This window comes from Naegleria fowleri, assembly GCF_008403515.1.
Source record: "Naegleria fowleri strain ATCC 30894 chromosome Unknown tig51, whole genome shotgun sequence".
Taxonomy (NCBI): Eukaryota; Heterolobosea; class Eutetramitea; order Acrasida; family Naegleriidae; genus Naegleria; species Naegleria fowleri.
Window position 1 is genome coordinate 111,175 of NW_025407983.1, and position 19,624 is coordinate 130,798.

Consider the following 19,624-nt stretch of genomic DNA (forward strand, 5'->3'; position numbering starts at 1 on the left):
CAAGAGAGAGACATTCAAGAGGACATTCACCAACAACAAGATGATTTTATGAAGACGTTGCTCTCCTCCAAATTTACTTATTCTTACTACCCTTAATTCAATTGACTATCTCTTTTATAGTAATATTCAGAAACAGCCATGTCCTCCATCATGACGACCTCTTGAGAACTTCCTGCAAATGTATTTGTACTAACGGTAGCAGATTTTCCTTTTTTAGTTGCTCTCCATGCACGATACATCAAGGCCAAAATAATTCCAGCCACCAACACACTCACATACGCTGCAATGCCTCCGAGAATACCCAAAGTAGTCGCAAGAGGAAGTGAAATGTTGGTCTCAATGGCCACATTACCTTTTTGAGGTTGTGAAGGGTCTACAGATGTTTGATACACACATTCACTGGATGCAAGTAAATCCCAGTCACCTTTTGGATAGGTAGACAACACAGTGAAGGGTTGTTTGGTGTTCGCCGTAATGCCATAGTTGACAATTTGCAAGCTCACCATTTGATATTCTGAGTTGACCGCAGAATTCGAAATTCCACTCACACTCACGCGTTCCACATTGTTCTTGTCATCTCCATACTGAATGGCTCCATTTCCAAATAAGAGTTGTAATTTTGAGACTGTATTTGTTGTGCTGTCCAACGTGTATTGGTTCACGATGAGATCCAAGTCATGAATAAGGGCTGGCTCCACAGCAATGCTCGAAGGCATATCATACCACGCCAATGTTGCTTTAAACGAAGAAGGACTCTTTGCAGTCTTTTTCATTCGTAAACACACACGCAAGACTTCAGAGGAGGATGTAAAACTGGCCTCCCAAATTTTCATGTCTAATGCATTACCGTTGGTATCTTTCAAAAGGTTTCCAATTTGAACCTTTCCAAAACCGTCATAAAAGTTGGGAGATCCATACGCTTGTTGAATATTCTTTCGATTGCTTTCATCGAAAGAAATGGCAACACTTCCTGTGAGTGGCGTCGCGCTATGAATGAGGGCAGCTTTCAACAACGTGCCTGATGGATTCGCGATTTGTGCATACTTTTGGAAGTATTCTCGCAGCAAACTCACCACTCCAGCAGTCAATGGAGTAGCCATAGAAGTACCACTGTGTGTAGTATTCCAACATTGGAAAATGGTATGGCATTATTAAAAATGGTATTATTTAGAATCATTGGGAATGAGTTAGCATGATTTGTAAGACACACCTCAACACACTTACCTCATTAATAACAGTGCGGCACTGTTTCCAAGTTGAGGACTTTGTGATCCACATTGTTTTGTGGTTAGAGAGCCATCCGAGTGAGTGGAAATGACCGTGTGTCCGACAGCCACAACATCGGGTTTGATTCTTCCTCCTTGTTGTGAGAAAAAAATCGTTCATGTCGTCATAAAACACGATGCATTATTGTAAAGTATTTGGTACTAAACTTGTTCAACTTACCACATGCAGGACCTCTACTACTGAAAGAAGCCAAATTATTCTCATTGTAAATCGACGACTGAGATGAGTACATTTGTGAAATGGTTGTTGGGCAACAATATGCTCTGACTGCCTGATAGCTCGTTCCTGAATAGGCACAACATTGTGCAGTGGAGGTGAATGGTAAATTGGCTTCTTGCATCTTTTTCAAAAAATCGTCATAATTCACACCATCGACAAAACCTGCATTGCTGGTATGATGTGCACCTACAGAAATAGTATTTTTTGAAACAGCTGGATAACCTGTATTGCCGAATTCAGACAAGTATCCAGAGTTTCCTTGCGAAAACAAAATGACAGCATCCTTACGATCCCACAAGAACTTGTCAATGGTCTGACATTGGCTACTGTAGACATTGCAAATGTTACAACATGTGGTCGTTCCAAAAAGTGCCTTACAGTCAGCATTGGTGACATAACTTCCTGCGGCATAGGTTCCCACCGCTCGTGTTAATTGACAGTTTGAGCAGTCGTAATTGCATGACACGAAACTGTCAGGTCCGCAACCCCAAGAATTGGAGAAAATTCTCACTCCATTGTCATAGGGTTGTTGGAAGAGTGGAGTCACAGGATTTGGAATGGAGAGACCACCATTTCCAGCTTGAATATCGTTGAACCAGATCTTACTACCTGGAGCCATGCCGTGATATCTATTCAAAGATGTGTTCAAAGCCTGATTCTCAATAGATCCAACAATGGCACCACAAACATGAGTACCTGTTGTGTTGGGACACCAGTTTTAAAAGAATGAGAAATTATTTCGTTCAACATGGCAGCAATAAAAGATTCACAATAATCATTGTTAAAGTGTAGGTCTACCTAGGAACCAACTTACCATGACCATCGACACCATCTGAATTATCTCCATTGGTGCTCGAATAGTAAACAACCTTTCTTCGATTGGTGTCTAACACATTGACGGTTGGAGTGGTCTTGGAATCATAGAAAAAGCAATTGTCGTGATCGAGTCCAGAATCAGAGACAGCCACGACCTGATTGCTTCCGTAAATTCCCATATCATAAAATGGTGTTGAAGAAGTAGTGGGGGATGTGGAAGTTGCTTGCTGCATGAGTGTACTCGCAAATCGATTGTGGAGAGTCATCTCCAATTTTCTCTCAATGAAATGCACATGTGGATAAGACAATAATACTTGACCAATTTGGGCAGCTTTGAGAGGTGAGAAACTCATTTCACACGTTTGAGAATCGTCTCCAGTGGTGTGGAGCATTGTAAAGTCTTGCCCTTTTGTGAATTTGGATTCAAGTAAGGCATTCAGAGAGGACACGATTTGCTGCAATTCTTGACGTTCCTTTCCTAATTGTATGGCCTCCAATGAAGGAATGAGTGAGATTACCACATCAAGGAGCAAAGGTGTTGACCCGATCGTTTCGGTCAATCTCTCATGATTCTTCTTCATCATTCTGGCTGATTTGATCCTATCTAGAGGATCTTGATTGTTGTCGTTATCAGCACCAACATCAGCAGCTTGAGCATCTATTCTCACCTTATTCCATTGTTCACGAGATTTATCCTCCAAGAATTGAAAATTCAAAGTACTCTTCAAGTGGTTTTCAAAAGTACCAACCCATTCGAAAAGATTGGGATTCTCTCGATTCAATTTGTCTAATTCACTGGCTTTTGCGACCACTGAAACAACATGATTCGCGAGAATATTGTTGGAACGCATGAGTTTGGTCATGAGTGGATGATGAATTTGTTTCCTCTCCATAACAACATCATCATCACTGGAGGTCAACGACAATACATGGATGAAAGCATCATCACCGTTACGAGGCTGGACAGACTTTGGAATTGCCAATTTGATTATAAATTGATATTTGGGTTCTACTGTCGATTCATGGTTGTTGTTGGTCTCTCCAATGTGATGGGTGGGTCGATTCATTAAGGCGTTCCATCTCTCTCGATTCTTTAGTGAAAGTAAATTATTATCGTCGGAGAGCACGAAGGAGGAGCTTCCAAGAGTACGCCGTCGTGGCTCATCCATCATTTCCATGGCTCTGAAACGAATCTCTTCGTACGGAGAGTTTGAGGATGAATCACGTTTCTTCTTCGTGATGATGGCAACAGCACTGGTCGGCATGATTAAGGCAACCAACAAGCAGCACATTAAGATCAGTAGAACCATAAAGAGATAAGGTCGAAGAGGGGGTGTAGAAACACCTCCTTCTCCTCTCCATAAGAAGGATGAACTTTTCCTCATTACGCTATTTTGTTTGAGCAGCGTTTTCTACACGCGACTGTAAATGAAAGTTCACTAATTTCGCAATTTTTTTAAGGATGGTCAGTTGCGATGCTCTTGAATTGTCGCGAGAACCTTTTTTCGATATAAGGTTTCACATTGGGTGAATTTTTGTTTACGCCAAGGTGATGAATTTCACAAACACCAACTCTTAGATGAGGTTCGTTTGAATATAAGGTTCATGAATTTTGATGATGAAAAATGATATCAAAGATTCGATTGTTCATTAAGAGTTTTCACGAGATTTTAAGTCTCTTATTGCCCCTCTTCTAAATGTGTGACCAAATCTCGGAAGGAAATATACGTAGAGAAGATGGTTGCAAACAAACCGAAAATAATCAATACAATATCTTTGGTTTTGACACTCCAATCAATATGTTTCCACATGACTTTCAAGTGAATTGCACAGGGCATGACTAATGCTAACGTTGTTCCTCCAAATCCTCCAATTAATCCTAAAAAGTCACCAAACGAAGGAATAAATGCAGAGAATAAAACTGTGGACATGATCATTAGGAAGCGAATAAAGTTTTCGAGATGGAATTTCGGAGAGAGACATGCTTGCATGAGAAGGTACAATGCTGAGCCTTTGGCCTTAAAATTGGATCGTGTGGCTATTGTTTCATCAGGTAGTAAAGAATTCATCCGCTTCTCATCCGAGCTGTCACTCTTAGAATTGATGGAATTTTGGCCAGATTTTGTGGGTTGGGTAAGAAGAGCATGCTGTTCCTCCTCTTGTTCCTCTTCTGTTTCTAATTCCTTTGTTGTTTTCTTGTGAATTTTGTTCCGTATCCATGAGGCAAGGTATCCCGTTGCAGAATCCATCATTTGAGAAATTGGAAAGAGTTGAATTGGATATGTGAAAAGAAGAGCAATTATGAGGAAGATCTTGATAATAAGGGGTAAGGCTCCACTTGCGGGAAGATTGAACGTGATCAAACTATTCACTCCCATACCATAGGCCAAATATCCCACAATTCCTAATAAGATCATTGAAGCGCAAATTATAATCATTCCAACAAAGAGTAACATGGGATAGGCCTTCTTATCTTTCATATTCGATTCGATGGGAAGAACTAGTCCACTGAGCGAGCCAAGAGAGACCATCCATAATCATTCAAATCAATAATTTCAATGAGTTCTAAAATTTCGATCAATTTCCATAATAATACTTACACTCCTTCAAATGCAAATAAACAAATGCCAAAGAAGGTGGCAAATTGTTCGAAATTGTAAGGTCTCAAATTTCGATATAGACCTGGGAACGGCTCAGACGCAAGTTTGTCACACGCAAAATACAATACGATTCCAACTCCTAGAATAATCATAATTTCTGAGATTATACTAACTGGAGAAAGGTATTTCAAATTGCGGATGCAACAGAATGGAAAGACGGTAACTCCTGTAAGAAAAATAAAGAGAGCCTTCCATCCCAATGTCGTTGGGGTCCCAAAAATGTTCATTAAATTCGAAGAAATGAACGTTAGATACTATACACGTTGTACAAATGTGAAAAAACATGAAAAAAGGAGAGGTGAAGTTTGCAAAAATCATTTCAAAATTAAGATGGTATTCCCAATTCGAGTCATGTGCATTAAATTTATATTAATATTTTAAATATTTATGAATAATGATCACATGTATGAAAATGACACTTACAGCACAACAAAATCCCAACTGCGTAACAAACAAAAAGAACGTAATAATCACTGTAGCAATTCGACCAAACGCTGCATGACCAATATCGTTAAATGTAATAATTTCCTTCTCATCCATTGTCGTCGACGATGTTGCTTCTGTTTTTGTTGTCAAAGGTATGGTCGGAGTTGGTGATGATTGTGCCTCAGAGATTTCATCCCCAACCACAATTCCATTTTCATCCTTTTTCTTCTTTCGTTTCTTTTTCAACATGTTGTTGAGATACCTTTTACTGTCGACCAATAAAATAGTGCAATGCACTACAATCAACATAATAATCACAATACTAAAAAGACCCAGCCAATATCCAGCACATTTAAAGGCATAGGGCATTCCTAAAATTCCCGATCCGATATTCGCCTTTATAATATTAACAAGAGCCGATGCATTGCTTGAGAGATGCTTTTCCGAGTCCGAATCGTTATTCAATTTTTCAGCCCTGTCATTTTCATCATCATCACCAACAATATTCGGCAGTGCAGCACCGACCATTGGCTCGTTGTTGTTGACGTCGAGCGAGGATGACATTTTTGAAGATTTTTTTTTGAAGTTCAGAAAAAATCACACAATAAGAAAGGAATCAAAATGAATGAACAAGACTAGTGGAATTGCATTGAGCATCAAAATATGGAATGAAAAGAAATACAAATCTCACAGAAAATTGGAACTGGGAACTGGGAACTGTGTAATTCTCATTTAACAAGACTTTTGATACGCATCCACAGAGTTTTGGCCAACGTGACACGAAAAAATGGACGCACTTCTCTCAGAGCAAAGAAGCTCATTGTTTTCTCCATCTTGTGGATTCACTCTTTTTTCCTTTTCTCACAAATAGTCTTGGGTTGCGAGCTAAATGTTCAAAATTCAATTCTTAATCATCAAGAGGACCATTCTTTTCCATATATGGAAAACTATATGTCTCTTATCTGAGCAGTAGTTACGACGAATCGAACCCTCTCATCATTGGAGTGGACGAAAGAGTGTTTTCTCACTTTGAGAAATCTCTCGAGTTTTTCAATGTTGATCTTTCTTCTCTTCATGTGCGGCAACACATGTTGTCAGATTCCATCTGCAAGCTTCACAATTATTCCGCGATAGTGACATTATTATCATGTCATCCACGTTATTCTATCTTTTCGTGAATTACTACAAGACTCCTATCGGAAGAAGGAAACCTGCACAAACATATCTGTCAAAAAGTGACACTCAAATTGACACGACCGATTTTGTCCCAATCCAAATGGTTCCTTTCAAAATTGCATTTCCAGGCATGTTATATCATCCTTTATTTTCGTTTGGAAGATTGATACGAAAAGCACCGGCATTTATGCGTTGAATCTTTAGTCGGAAACACAAAAAGCATTTCATCAATTGATAGAACAAGTCATGACGCCACAACCTCCTCCTCAATCGGGCTATGACATTCAATCAAGGAAACTACCATTGCTACCACAACCACCGCTTCAATTTCGACAGGAATATTCAATTACAGGAAAATGGACAACAACCTTTAAGCCACAACGATGTTGACATGGAAACCACAGCAAGAAGTTGCTCTATTTCTTCAACAAGAACGACAGTAACCATTTCATATTTGAAAAATGTCATTATCGAAGATGTCTTGATGAATTTGGCAGATACACTCTCTAGACTTGTTGAAACGAGAGAATATGAAGAATGGTTGCGGGTGTATCAAATTCAGAAATCAAATGCCATCCTTTAGTCTGTGAAAGTTTGAACTCTTCATACGTTTGGTGGTCGATGCTGGTGGTGGTCTTCGACATTAAGGTTGGAAGTGTATTGAATGGGTTCAATGTCAACCTCGTTTTCAGCATTTCTATTGTTTCCACCATTGTTCTCTGTCAAGTAGGATGCTGGTACGTAGGGAGGCAACACAACTCCAGTAAAACCATCATTCGTCTCGTGATCATTTACAGTATTAACAACATAATTCAAACCAGAGGGTGCCATGATCACAGAGGTTTGTTGGGTTCGTGGCTCTTCTGTTTTCTCATTGGAAGGAGGCAATGGTGTGTGACTGGTGGCAGGAGGGAGAGAAGGTGAAATTGGATGTCTTCGTACAAGGTCGTCACTCGCGTCGTTGTTTGCCTGAGCAACGGCATTATGCACGGCCATTCGATGTCGTGACCATCGCTTGTAAATATGCCCCAATACACACATGATAGCTGAAAGCAAAATAAACACACTCACTGGTAATAGTATAAACAAGAATACGAACATGGCATCGATCATGTAAGGTGCTGTCGTGGGAGGAAACACACATTTTGCAAATTTGGTGTTTGTGGCATTAAATCCAGCCTTAAAATCTGTGTTTGGAGCAAGTTGCGTCGAATTGAAATTCAGAATGGTATATTTGACTCCTTCCATCCAATTCGAATATTTGTGAAAAGTATCTACATTTTCGGTGGGTTGAATAGATTCATAGAGACCTTCCTCAAAGGCAAACACGAAGGAAACTCTCGAAACAGGCGACACAAAGAGAGTATGCCACTTCACTTGTGCCATATAATTTTGAACATCGACAGGTCCTCGCTTCAATCGATAGCCATACACAATGGATACTTGAGGTTTTTGAACAAGTTCTTTTGGGTCCGCAAAACTAGTTGTTGTTAGGAGACACAAAATTCCAAACAGGCGTTCCAGAAGAATCCCATGGTCATACCATCGATGATCGTTGTGAAGGGAAGTCCAATACATCACACACACCAATCCATTATTACATTATTCCCAATTTCAATATTGGCAATCCTAAACTTACCTCACTCGGAATACAATTGTTTTTCCATCGCTAGAGATGAGTAGTGTTTGAGAATACAATGTTACATCAGGACTCTCAATGAAAATGTCCGCTGATTGATCCAACTGAAGTGCATAGGGTAAACTTTCAGAAGATGGCAATGCACGAGAGAGTACAGAATAAGGTGTTGAAAAGGAGAAGGTAAATTTCTCCAAGACTTGTACGGAACAGTCGGAAGAGGACAAACTGAGCAAGGAATCTACAGAGAGTAGAGAGTACTCGGCCAGGCATATTGTTGTTGTGTGTGGGTTGAGTAATAACAGCAGTATTATTATCAAACTAACTGATAATAATAATAATAACTGGGAAGAGAAAGAGAGTGGAACCGTTCCATGATCATTGTGTCGTCGCATGGAGAATGATGGAGAATAAATTCCTCCTTTATATCGGGATGATGTTGTGGATGATAAGGTGATCATTTTGACCAAATTCGTTAGGCATCAATTTGAAAATTGTTCTCACGATTGAATTTTAAATTGTCCTTCTCAATTAATTGATTTAAAATTTGAATTTATCCGAACATTAATGTCTCCAAAGTTGTTCTTGAAATTTTTTGTTGTTTGTTTCGATCTCTCCCCAAATTGGAACGAAATTGGAGGAAACTTCGGTGGGAAGAACTGTTTTGACTTGAATTCAAAGTTTGACAGTTCAGGATTAGTATTTTGTTGATTTGACCTAGAATTTAAATAAATTAAGTTAACAAACAACATTGCAATTTTCACTTTCTGTTAATGTCAAAGATATCGAGGGGTGTGAAAGAGATTCATTTCACAAAAGGTAATGACCTTAGCATCGTTACTTTCTCTTTTCTAAATAATAGCACATATTTAATAATCTATCTTTGGAATATAAATGAAGGCAAGGCAAATTGTGGGAATGACCCTCTAATATAAAGGGCTCTTTCTCTTTACAGTCTGGTAAGTGAACTTTGATGATATGGGAATAATAGCACATATTTCACCTTTTTCATTAAAATATACTCCACATTTAGAGTCTCTGATAGACTATATTCTGAAAAGTTGTAAGGTACCTTCAACACTACACATTGAACTCCGTCCTCCAATAGTAATTGTTGTGAAAAGGCCTTGACGCTAACAGGCGATAAATTTTCCTGAATCATGTACAAGTCATCGATAAATTCATGTAGTGAGTAATCAGCATTGCCCCATGGAGGGTCAAAGAAAATGAGTGTTTCACTGCGCTTGTTTTCGGACATTTTAGGTTTTTCTTTGTTCCACCAATCAATAAAGTTGCCACACTCCACATGACATGTCACACAATCTTTATCGTACTTCTTTTCTTCGTTTTCAAATAAATTAATATTGTACTGAGCATCTTTACATCGTCTCTCGTCGAGCTCAATCATGCTCACAGTTTTTCGGTGCAACCTCTTCGACCAAAAATACCGCAAAAAACCAATAACCTGTGGCAAATGTTTAGTTGTACATGTGTGAGTTTCAAAAATAAATGATTATTGTAAATTTCAGGTGATGATATTTAAAGCATAGAGAAAATAGCCAACACCCAAGATATACATTTGTATACACCAACCGAAATAAAAACTTACATTTCCTCCTAAACCACCAGTGCCATCTATGATGTGGTTGGGATAAAATCCTGACTGTTGCTTGATCATCTCATTCATGATTGAAGCAATTTCAAAGGCGTCATTGAATGGTGTCAAGTACGAGAGAGCCAACTCAGAGTCATATCTCACCTTACTAACTAAATGCTTGGGAAAGAAGCCATAAATATTTTCAGAGAATTTTCTCATATTGTAATAATTTTCCAAAGTATTGGATTGTTCTGAAGAGTCGGTGTGATTGAGTTGTTTGTTCATCAATTTTGTACATTCTTTTTCTTCTTTAGTTTGCTTCTTATTTACAATGTTGAGAAGTTTTTTAACATGAGCAATTGTTTCCTCCAATGTTTGATCAGCCACAATATAGTGTGTGTCTTTTGAATTAAGTTTGGAAATTTTCTGCTTCTCCATTTCTAACAACCGCAATGAGGCTCTCAGTTGAATGTGAAGTTTTCTAATGTCATTTCGGGTTGATTTTTCAGGACACGGAGCTTGATTACTAGAAGTGATGACAGTATTGTAATTTCCATTACTGTTGCTACTAATACTCGGAGACGACGATGTTAGTGTATTGGCACTGCTTACTGTGGATGTACTTGTGAGGAGAGAATTTAATATTGATGATTTGTCGTCATGATGTTTGGTGGAATGGCTATCTTCAGAGATGGTAGAAGAGGATGGGATTGACAAAGAGCTTAGAATAGTATCCTCGGAAAACATTGCAAATGCTTGATCGTTATAGACAGATCCACCTCCCCAATCATTCATCATCATCCATGGAGGAGGAATGTTTGATCCACTTGATGGTGCAATTTGTTGTTGTGAGGAGGTGGAATCATATCCCGCATGATGGAAATAATGTGATGAATCTTGATTCCATGAAGAAGATGGAAATTCGGTATTGGAAGATTGTGAAAATGTAGATGGAAGGTACGCATTATTAGTGTATCCGTGAAAATTTGGCCACATCATAAATTGTTGTTGTTGTGGTTGTTGAGCATGAGAAAATCCCATCAAACCAAATCCCGAAAGGGATGATTGAAAATTATTATTTTGATCTAAATCATTTTGGGAATGGTTATTGCTCGCATTACTGCTGCTGGAATAATTACTGTGGTGAACACTATTACTATTCATACATAATAATGATTGGAGAAGATTTGATGGTGTGGCTGAGGATGATGAAGATGAAAGTGGTAATTGAGAGGAGGTGCTTTGGGAATACATTTTTTTTAGCTGTTGGTAAAATACAAAAAATGTTACCATCATCATCGTCTTCCACCACCACAACAAATGGTCCTAAACGGCCGTTGATATCAAGCCTAGATGACCATCATTATCAGGTAGATAGAGAAGGAATCATCACCAATGAAAATATTGAAAAATCACCAAAAACAACGAGGGAGAATGGTTTTGGAGGTTTCCGAGAGAAGGATGATGAAGAAGAGACCTTTTTCATTGGTAGCAATGAGGTTTGGGTTGAAGAAGAGGAAGACAACGAAGATGAAACTGCTGAAGACGATCATCCTCTTACTTCTCCGTCGGATCAAGGAAATTCCGAAATGACAACAACGTCCTCTTCAATTATGACAAAGATGCCCATTCCTCGAGAACGAATTCAGATGCATTCACTTACGCAACCTAATGAAAACAATTCTCATCAGGATTACCATCATCACCAGAGTGAATTTGATGAGGACGGAAATGCTGAAGATGATGAGGACGAAGTTGAGGAAATTGTTCGAAGGATGAATGAAAAATTGAATACCAGCTTAAATTCATCAAATGTGTTTAGTGATTGCATGCAAGCGATGGAGTTGTGCAAAGAAATAATATTCATGCCAATTCCATCCCTAGAGGAGGAAAATTCTGCAACAACATCGGAAAACATGGAGTCCTCCCAGCAACAAGCTGGTGCTTTGTCGTCACACATGGACGAACAAGCGCCAGGAGTAGCATCCTTATTCAATTTATTCAGTAATACTTCCATCAATAGTGGTGGTAGTGTCGATACTAGTGCACTGTACATGCCACAACCATTGTTTGATGAGTCACAAGAAGGTTTTCGACTCGAAGACATTGAGGCAGAACTATTGAGAGCTGCAGAAAAAGGCCACAACACATCTACACTCTATTTACAAAAAATCAACGAATTAACTATTATCAGGAATAATATGAGAAGAGTTTTGGATACCTCAATCAAAAAATTACGAGATGAATCGTCGCACAGAAATGAGTTTTTCGACAAATCTTTATCCATCGACTATTCTCACTTAGCACAAGAGGGAGTTTCAAGAGAAAGTAGAAATGTTTCTCTCTTTCCAGATTCAATACTTCAAGAGTTACAACTTGGTAATGTGTCCTTGAATAGATCTCAAATTTTGACCTTTGATGAATCCATTGAAATTGTCTCATTCATTGGTGGAGTAATTAGGATGCATAGTGGCGTTTTTCCAAATCGATTTCTGGATAATACGAGGTCTTTGGGTACATATCTTGTTGGAATTATACATTACTACGCTCAATCAATCAATAGGACCAACTTTGAAGTTTTATTATTTGAACCCAACCCAGAACATTTCGAATGGACCAAACACAATGTCAACACATTCACCAAGCACTTACTGAAACGTAATATCTTCACAACAACAAGTGCCTTTAAATCAACAGTAGAAAATGTGAACTTTTTTGCTTGGTTATTCGACCCTAAAAACGACGTTCGGTCCTCTGTTGTGATGCTAGATTTGACACCTTCATGCAAAGAGTTCGATCCATCTGTGGTTCTTAAAGATTTGAGAATTGAAACCGAAACCATCTCAAGAAATGCCAATGAAATGATTGAACACATGCTCTATTTTGGAGTATGCTGTGTTGTTCTTAAGGTGCCTTGCAATTACTCGGAAAAACAACTCTCAACACATAACAAACTTTGGAGAATTTACGTGAAAATATTTGGAAAGAGCAAGTACATGATCATTTTCAACTACAAACCAACTCTCATGACTGGATTAAGCAAGCATGGAAGTAAATCCGATGGAAACTCCACTAGAAAAAGACAACAACGATAAGATTGAACCACCATGTTGACTACTAAATGCTACTACTACTAGGAAACTCAGCTTGTTCATCAACGACAACTTCACCACTAAATTATTTTTATGATCGTTAAGTTCAACACTCTAGTGTCTGTCATTTTGCAAAATCGAAAATGCTTTTTTGCAAGATGATTTGCAGTTCCCTATTCTCGAGGAGCAGAAGATAAGGAAACACATAACCTACCTTCCCAATCAGGAGAGAACATCTCTTGCTCGTGTCACCAAAAAAATAACAACACCAACTCTCGGCGTATCGTCACTCACAACAATCAACCACAGACACACTGTTCATCCGACCATTGTTATAGTCTAGGACCGATCTATCATCACATCAAACAACAACAATTTTCCAACAACATCAACCGTTCACAATTTTGAATTCTCATTTTGACAACACTTCATACTCTCTGAATTGTTGTTGTCATCAATTGAATCTCTTTGAAACACTAAATTCTTGAAATAATCATCGTAATAACAAAGCACAGATTCAACAATCATGTCCTTATCTATCGGAGAGTTGGAGGATGAAATTCAAGAATTTAAAATTGATAAAGAGGCTTTGGAGTTTGGAGAGACGATAGGAAAGGGCGGATTTGGTAAGTGTTCCGTTTGAAGAAGAGGATTATTTTGAAACATACCATTAACAATCTTCTCATGATGACGCATCATGGTGTTGTTGTGTTGTTGCTCGGGCTATCTTAGGCTTTGTCAGGTAAGCACACTATTATTTTTGATGATGGCTGACATTTGGCATCTGACATTTTCGCTGTATTGAAAAACAAAATAATTTATTTACACAATTATTATTAACATTGTCATACACCTCGGATTGCTTCAACCTTTTCTTTCAAATATTCCCAACATTTGTTTTTAACAACAATGTTTCACATCCTTTTTATTCTTCAAAAACAAAAAAAAAACACAAATAGCAAAGGAACCTACGAAGGAGAAGTATGTGCCATCAAACAACTCTTCATTCCCGAGAATGCTCGTACACCACGAAGTCGAATCGGTCTTGCAAGCATTGCTTCCGAAGATGATGAATTATGGCGAGAGACTCTCAATGAAATTGCAGTCATGCTTCGAGTTCAACATTCCAATATTTTGAATTTATATGGATGGAGCACAGATCCAAATTGTGTTTATTTAGTGATGGAATTTATGCCTTTTTCACTTCACAAAATCTTGGAGACGACTCTTCCAGAATATGATTATGAACCTTTAATGAAAGCTCAAAAACAAAATTTATCACAATTAGCACCCATGGAGGATGAGTCAGCGAGCAGTGAAAGCTTTCTCAGCAAACAATCAAAATTTGAGTCAAAACAAAAAACAACAACTACCTCTCAAAAGAAACCACTGCTACACGGAGCTGGACTAAAGGACGATCATGAAGAGGCAGATCGATATCAAAAGTTTTTGCAGAGACAACCTATACTGAGTAATGAGATGAAACTTCAAATTGCTATTGACATTGCTGAAGGCATGCATCATCTTCATTCGAGGCCAAAACCCATCATTCACCGAGATTTAAAATCGCACAATGTTTTACTCGACAAAAATTTAACATCAAAAATTTCAGATTTTGGATTTTCAACCATGAGAAATCGAAATTCAGGCGTTTCTGGAATGAAAGGTATGTCATTTCTTTTAATTGTTGAAAGCATTCGAAACGACAAAATTGAATGAACTAATATGATTACATATTGTCACCACCTTTGTATCCAATAATATAATAATATAATCTGATGACTCCATTTCAATTTCACTGTGACATAGGAACTTCTGGATGGATGGCCCCTGAAATGTTTTCATCGGCTGCCTCGTCAGGTGAAAAAGCCGATGTCTACAGTTTTGGAATGGTCATTTACGAATTGGTCACCCATTTAATTCCATTTCACGATGTTTCTAACCCCTTTGCTGTGGCCTCCCAAGTCATTAGTGGAATGAGACCCAAGATTGACAAGCAAGACGAGTTGGCAAAATCTTCCCCCATTCTCGAATGTTTCATCAAACTTGTTTCCATTTGTTGCCTTCAGGATCCTGACGAACGACCCACTTTTGCTGACATTCTCAACGATTTACGAAGCATTCCACTTAATAATTCTTTAAAATTGACGGTCGATGTGAACGGAAGCGGAGATTATGACTCCATTCAAAAAGCCATTAATGCTATTCCTCCTGATATTACAACTCTCAAACCAAAGCGCCCAATTCCATCCTCTCAAAACTCTCTTACAAAAACGTATTCTGCTGCAAACATGACAAGTTTCTCATTAGGGGGTAACACTTCCTCTCTCAAAAAGACAACAAGTTTCTGGCATAATAGCACCGCGAATAAGAATTTAGAGGGAGAAGATAATAATAATTCATCGCCTCCTTCAAGCGATGACGATGGACGAAACACAAGTGGTGGCGGTGTCATTTTGGGAACGAATAATCCTGTGCATTCGGATGACTTTTCAGAGCAACGTCTCTTGATGCAAAAATTTAACTTACCATTCACCATTCGACCTTCAGATGGCAGGAAAATTATTAAACCTACAAGACCGCTGACAACACCAATCATTAAGATTAAGCCAGGAATTTATCGAGAACAAGTCATTATTGACAGAAGTGTTGTGTTAAAAGGAATGTCTGAAGGAAAGTCACATGTCATTCTGTACAAACCAAAGGAAGTGACTGAAGTGATCATTTTCGATAATGTGAGATATTCGAAAATTAGAAATATCATTGTTTACAACTCGGAATACAAACCTCAACAGCCTGGGGCACATACAAGAGTTTCTTCAAAACATCCGCTTGGAGTGGTCGTGTTGCGAGGATCCAAGTGTGACTGCACCATTGAACAATGCACATTTAAGGGAGTGACATTGGAGATTTGTGATAAGGCAGATCCAACCATTACTGGCAACACAATTCGTGACTCACTTCAATCAGGAATTCACATTCATTCGGATTCTCATGGAACCATCTCTGAGAATGACATTTTTGGAAATTTGGAGGCAAATATCTTGATCGAGAGAGGAGGAAATCCAGTCATTGAAAATAATCAAATTCATGACGGTCATCAAGAAGGCATTCGAATTATAGAGGGTGGATTGGGAAATATTGTAAATAACAACATTTATAGCAATATGGGGTCGAATGTTTACATTGGTACAGGAGCTGATCCTCTCATTGTCTTGAATAAGATTCTCTCCAGTGAACAGAGAGGTATTGAAATTGCAGCTCTCGCCAAAGGAAAATGTAGAAAGAATCAGTTGAGTGGCAACAAGAAGGATCCTCAAATATTAATTTCTGAAACTGCCAAAACCATCTTGAAAGACAATGAAATCAAAACAACAACCACCTCTGGAACTTCATCCATTTCCATGAAGAGCACTCCTACCAAATCGCTCACACTCTCTGGATCTCCCTCAACAACTTCGTCACCCATGCGAATGGCACAACCACCACTTCAACAAGGTCAAAGATTATCATCGTCACTGCCTGTGTCGTCGTCATCATCATCCATGCATGCCTCTCGAATGGGATCCTCTGCATTGAATATTCAATCGAGTAAGCCTGCCAACCTTCAAATGCAGCAACAAACACAACCCAATAAGAACAACTCAATGACCGCAACATCAAAAGCAGTGACAACAACAAACAAAAGTGGTTCAGGGAATAATTTGAGTAAGATGTCATCATCCACACCGCCACAAGTGACTTCATTGAATCTTAGCTTGCTCAGCGCAGGAGGAAATTCAGCAATGTCTAACTCGGGAGGAACTCCCCAACAACGAACGTCACCTCTTTCTGTACAGTCCTCGGTGAATAGAAGTGCATTCGTAAAATCCAACCTTAATAATAAATGAGGAGAGACTCTTATTGTAGTAGCAGATGTCACAACGATTGTCAATTCAGAAACTATTGTAGAATTCCATGGAGGTGAATGAGCATGTGGACACGAAGAACAATGTAATCGTGATCAATACGACGAATTAAACTCGAGTTCAATTCACCAATGAGTTCATCCTAAAGAACATTTCTTTCACTGAACAAACAAGAAATGAATGTCACAGATTCCACTTTAAAACATTTCAAATGAACACCTGTCCTCTCTATCCTTAAAATCTATCAACAAAAGAATACACACACAATAAGGAACCACAAACCTTTCAACTTTGAATTTCAAAGGAGAGAAGCGGAATTCAACACCTCACAAACTGTCGTCAGTTCCAATTCGAAAACAGAAAGAAAGAAAAAACGTCCGCTGCGCATTTTGTTTCACTATTTTTTCAATCTCTTTAAAGCGCCGTTTTGTCCTTTCGATTCTTAGAAGAAAGTCTTGAAATCCTTCTTGAAGAAAAAGCAATCACCACCACCACAACTCCAACCACTCTTTCATTCCTGTACAAGTGAGCGATCGTAGTGTTTGAAAAGAAGAACACAATATGGAATCATCAACACCTCCCCAAGGAGGCTCATCATCCTCCCATATGGGATCTCTATATCCGCACCCCGTGTTCTTTTCCCAACAATCATCATCACCATACAACAACAACAACAACAACAATAATGGCATGTACCCATCCTTGGGCTATCCTCATCCCTATTATTATACGAGTGGTCCAATATCAGCAGCAGCAGTGCAGGTGGTGGAACAGCAATCCCGCAGCGTTCCCATGACAACCATCCCTCAAGTCGATGATCATCAACCTGCAAATAACGTCGTTCCAATGACTGGTACGATTCCTCTTCTTCATCAAGTGCAACAACCATCACAAGAAGAACAAGTTCCAACAACAGCAACCTCAACAACAACAACTGGCACCAGAAACCAACCTACAAGAGGTGGTTGTGGGTGCTTCTTTTGGAAACGTAATGACTTCAATCGTTCTCTCCAAACCAAATCGGTTTCATGCATTCCAAGAGCTGTGGCTGTGTTAGGAGTATTGTTATTCATATTGACATTTATCTTCTTAAGCACTGTTGGAAATAGTATTGACAAGAAAAGGGCTTACAAGAAGGATCAATGTGTCATTATCAAAGACCCAGACAATTTGGTGGTTCATTTCGATTACGATCGTGACATGTATTATATAAACTTGAATGTTGACCTTGCCAGAAACGGAAAGTATTACATGGGATCATGTAACTCATGCGGTGCTGGTGATAAACATCCAAACAATGTCAATCAACAACAATCCTCTTCACCAAAACCAACCAATGGGGCAACAGCACCTGTTCGAAAGATGTACACCTTGAGAGAGGTATGTGCAAGCTCACTCTCACAAAAGACAAGCGACTGTAGAGATCGTTTGATCGCTAAGGGAAGCTTAACTTGCATGGTAAATAGAAGATTGGCACATCGTTCTGGTCGTATGGGTACCTATTATCATGGAAATCGTCATGGCAGTGAGAATAAGGCTCCTGGCAATCATAAAGGTGCCAGACCACAAATGATGCATCACCGTCACCACAACCATCGTCACCATGGCATGATGACTCGAGAATTGCGTGCTCCTTCTGGTCACCATCACGGTCCTCACCGAATGACACGTGAAATTCCACTCGCTCAAATTCTCTCCAAGCAAGAACACGATCATCCTAAGGAACAAGAGAAACGTCCCGATGGTAACCACAATGATGACTGTTATGGCAATGAGAGATTTGAAATGGTTAAGACTGTACAAGAAGTGAAGAGATCATTCAAAAAGAGACTCCGATACATGGTGGTTATATGGCTGATCATTTCATTGATTGCCATTGCAGTCTTTATTTACGTTGGATACAAACGTTTGGAAGGAAGAACAAGATGCTCCGTTGACAGATTCTTCAAGCAATACCTTAAGAACCCATTCAAGGAATCTGGTGAAGTCTACAAGTTGGATGAGGTCTCTCAATCCTGTGTCATTATTCAAGATCCAAAAGAACCAAAGGACCACACCCTTCTCTCATGTTCGACTTTGCAAATGGAACTTCCACGTCGTAAGGAGAGCTGCTTGGCTAAGAGAATGAAGATGTTGTATGGTGCCCTTAGACATACTGCCACATCCCCACAAGAAACGTTACTCTTCTATGAGAAGGTTTCCAACAAGAATTTGTGCTCTCATTTCCATGGACAGTCTTCTAGCAATGGAAAGAGAATTAGAAAGGTAATCAAGATTTTGCTTGGTGTCTTGTTCGTTCTTGCCATTGGTGGCAGCATAGCACTCTCAGCCATTCACTTTGCTCACAACTCTGTCAGTAAGGGACTCATGTTATTGCAATTGAGCCTTGTTGCTATTGGATACATAATATCAAAGATTTTGTTCAGAATGAGAAAGGTTCACTACTACATTACAGATAAGCGTGTGATTAGAGTGGATGAGTTGCCACTTGGATTATGTTTGACTTTGAAATCGGTCACTTTTGAGAAGATTAAAAGTGTTTGGGTACCAGAAGGTAACAAGATTCGTCTCACTCTTGACAATGAAAGCACTGGTATTATCTTTGAGCATACTGTTGATCCTACCTTTGTTGTGAACCTTATTCAACAACGCATTCCATCAGAGAACGCTCTCAACAACAATAATGGAGATGTTGAACTTCAGGAACAACCACAACAACCAACTACATATATACCAACGACAACACAAAATTGAATTGTAGAGATATGATTCTCAGATTAATAAATTGTAAATAGCGGTGCGTCGTC

The 19,624-nt window shown here is 39.0% G+C and overlaps 7 protein-coding genes across 7 annotated transcripts; 3 read left to right on the forward strand and 4 right to left on the reverse strand.

Moving 5' to 3' along the window:
- Positions 1 to 92: 92 nt before the first annotated feature.
- Positions 93 to 3,707, reverse strand: FDP41_006122 (uncharacterized protein; the record flags this gene model as incomplete). The annotated part of the gene is made up of 4 exons (XM_044709723.1): positions 93 to 1,110; positions 1,225 to 1,360; positions 1,447 to 2,202; positions 2,321 to 3,707. The coding sequence occupies 4 exons, from the start codon at positions 3,705 to 3,707 to the stop codon at positions 93 to 95; spliced, it is 3,297 nt and encodes a 1,098-aa protein (XP_044559361.1).
- Positions 3,708 to 4,001: 294 nt separating this feature from the next.
- FDP41_006123 (uncharacterized protein) lies at positions 4,002 to 5,972 on the reverse strand (the record flags this gene model as incomplete). The annotated part of the gene is made up of 3 exons (XM_044709724.1): positions 4,002 to 4,830; positions 4,923 to 5,236; positions 5,406 to 5,972. The coding sequence occupies 3 exons, from the start codon at positions 5,970 to 5,972 to the stop codon at positions 4,002 to 4,004; spliced, it is 1,710 nt and encodes a 569-aa protein (XP_044559362.1).
- A 1,215-nt stretch (positions 5,973 to 7,187) lies between these two features.
- FDP41_006124 (uncharacterized protein) lies at positions 7,188 to 8,681 on the reverse strand (the record flags this gene model as incomplete). Its single annotated transcript, XM_044709725.1, has 2 exons — positions 7,188 to 8,064; positions 8,224 to 8,681. 2 exons carry the CDS (start codon positions 8,679 to 8,681, stop codon positions 7,188 to 7,190), a joined length of 1,335 nt encoding a protein of 444 aa, XP_044559363.1.
- A 488-nt stretch (positions 8,682 to 9,169) lies between these two features.
- Positions 9,170 to 11,071, reverse strand: FDP41_006125 (uncharacterized protein; the record flags this gene model as incomplete). Its single annotated transcript, XM_044709726.1, has 2 exons — positions 9,170 to 9,685; positions 9,830 to 11,071. 2 exons carry the CDS (start codon positions 11,069 to 11,071, stop codon positions 9,170 to 9,172), a joined length of 1,758 nt encoding a protein of 585 aa, XP_044559364.1.
- Positions 11,072 to 11,100: 29 nt separating this feature from the next.
- Positions 11,101 to 12,912, forward strand: FDP41_006126 (uncharacterized protein; the record flags this gene model as incomplete). Its single annotated transcript, XM_044709727.1, has 1 exon — positions 11,101 to 12,912. One exon carries the CDS (start codon positions 11,101 to 11,103, stop codon positions 12,910 to 12,912), a length of 1,812 nt encoding a protein of 603 aa, XP_044559365.1.
- A 523-nt stretch (positions 12,913 to 13,435) lies between these two features.
- Positions 13,436 to 16,799, forward strand: FDP41_006127 (uncharacterized protein; the record flags this gene model as incomplete). Its single annotated transcript, XM_044709728.1, has 4 exons — positions 13,436 to 13,535; positions 13,642 to 13,651; positions 13,869 to 14,575; positions 14,719 to 16,799. 4 exons carry the CDS (start codon positions 13,436 to 13,438, stop codon positions 16,797 to 16,799), a joined length of 2,898 nt encoding a protein of 965 aa, XP_044559366.1.
- A 579-nt stretch (positions 16,800 to 17,378) lies between these two features.
- Positions 17,379 to 19,571, forward strand: FDP41_006128 (uncharacterized protein; the record flags this gene model as incomplete). Its single annotated transcript, XM_044709729.1, has 1 exon — positions 17,379 to 19,571. The coding sequence occupies one exon, from the start codon at positions 17,379 to 17,381 to the stop codon at positions 19,569 to 19,571; it is 2,193 nt and encodes a 730-aa protein (XP_044559367.1).
- Between the last annotated feature and the right edge of the window lie 53 nt (positions 19,572 to 19,624).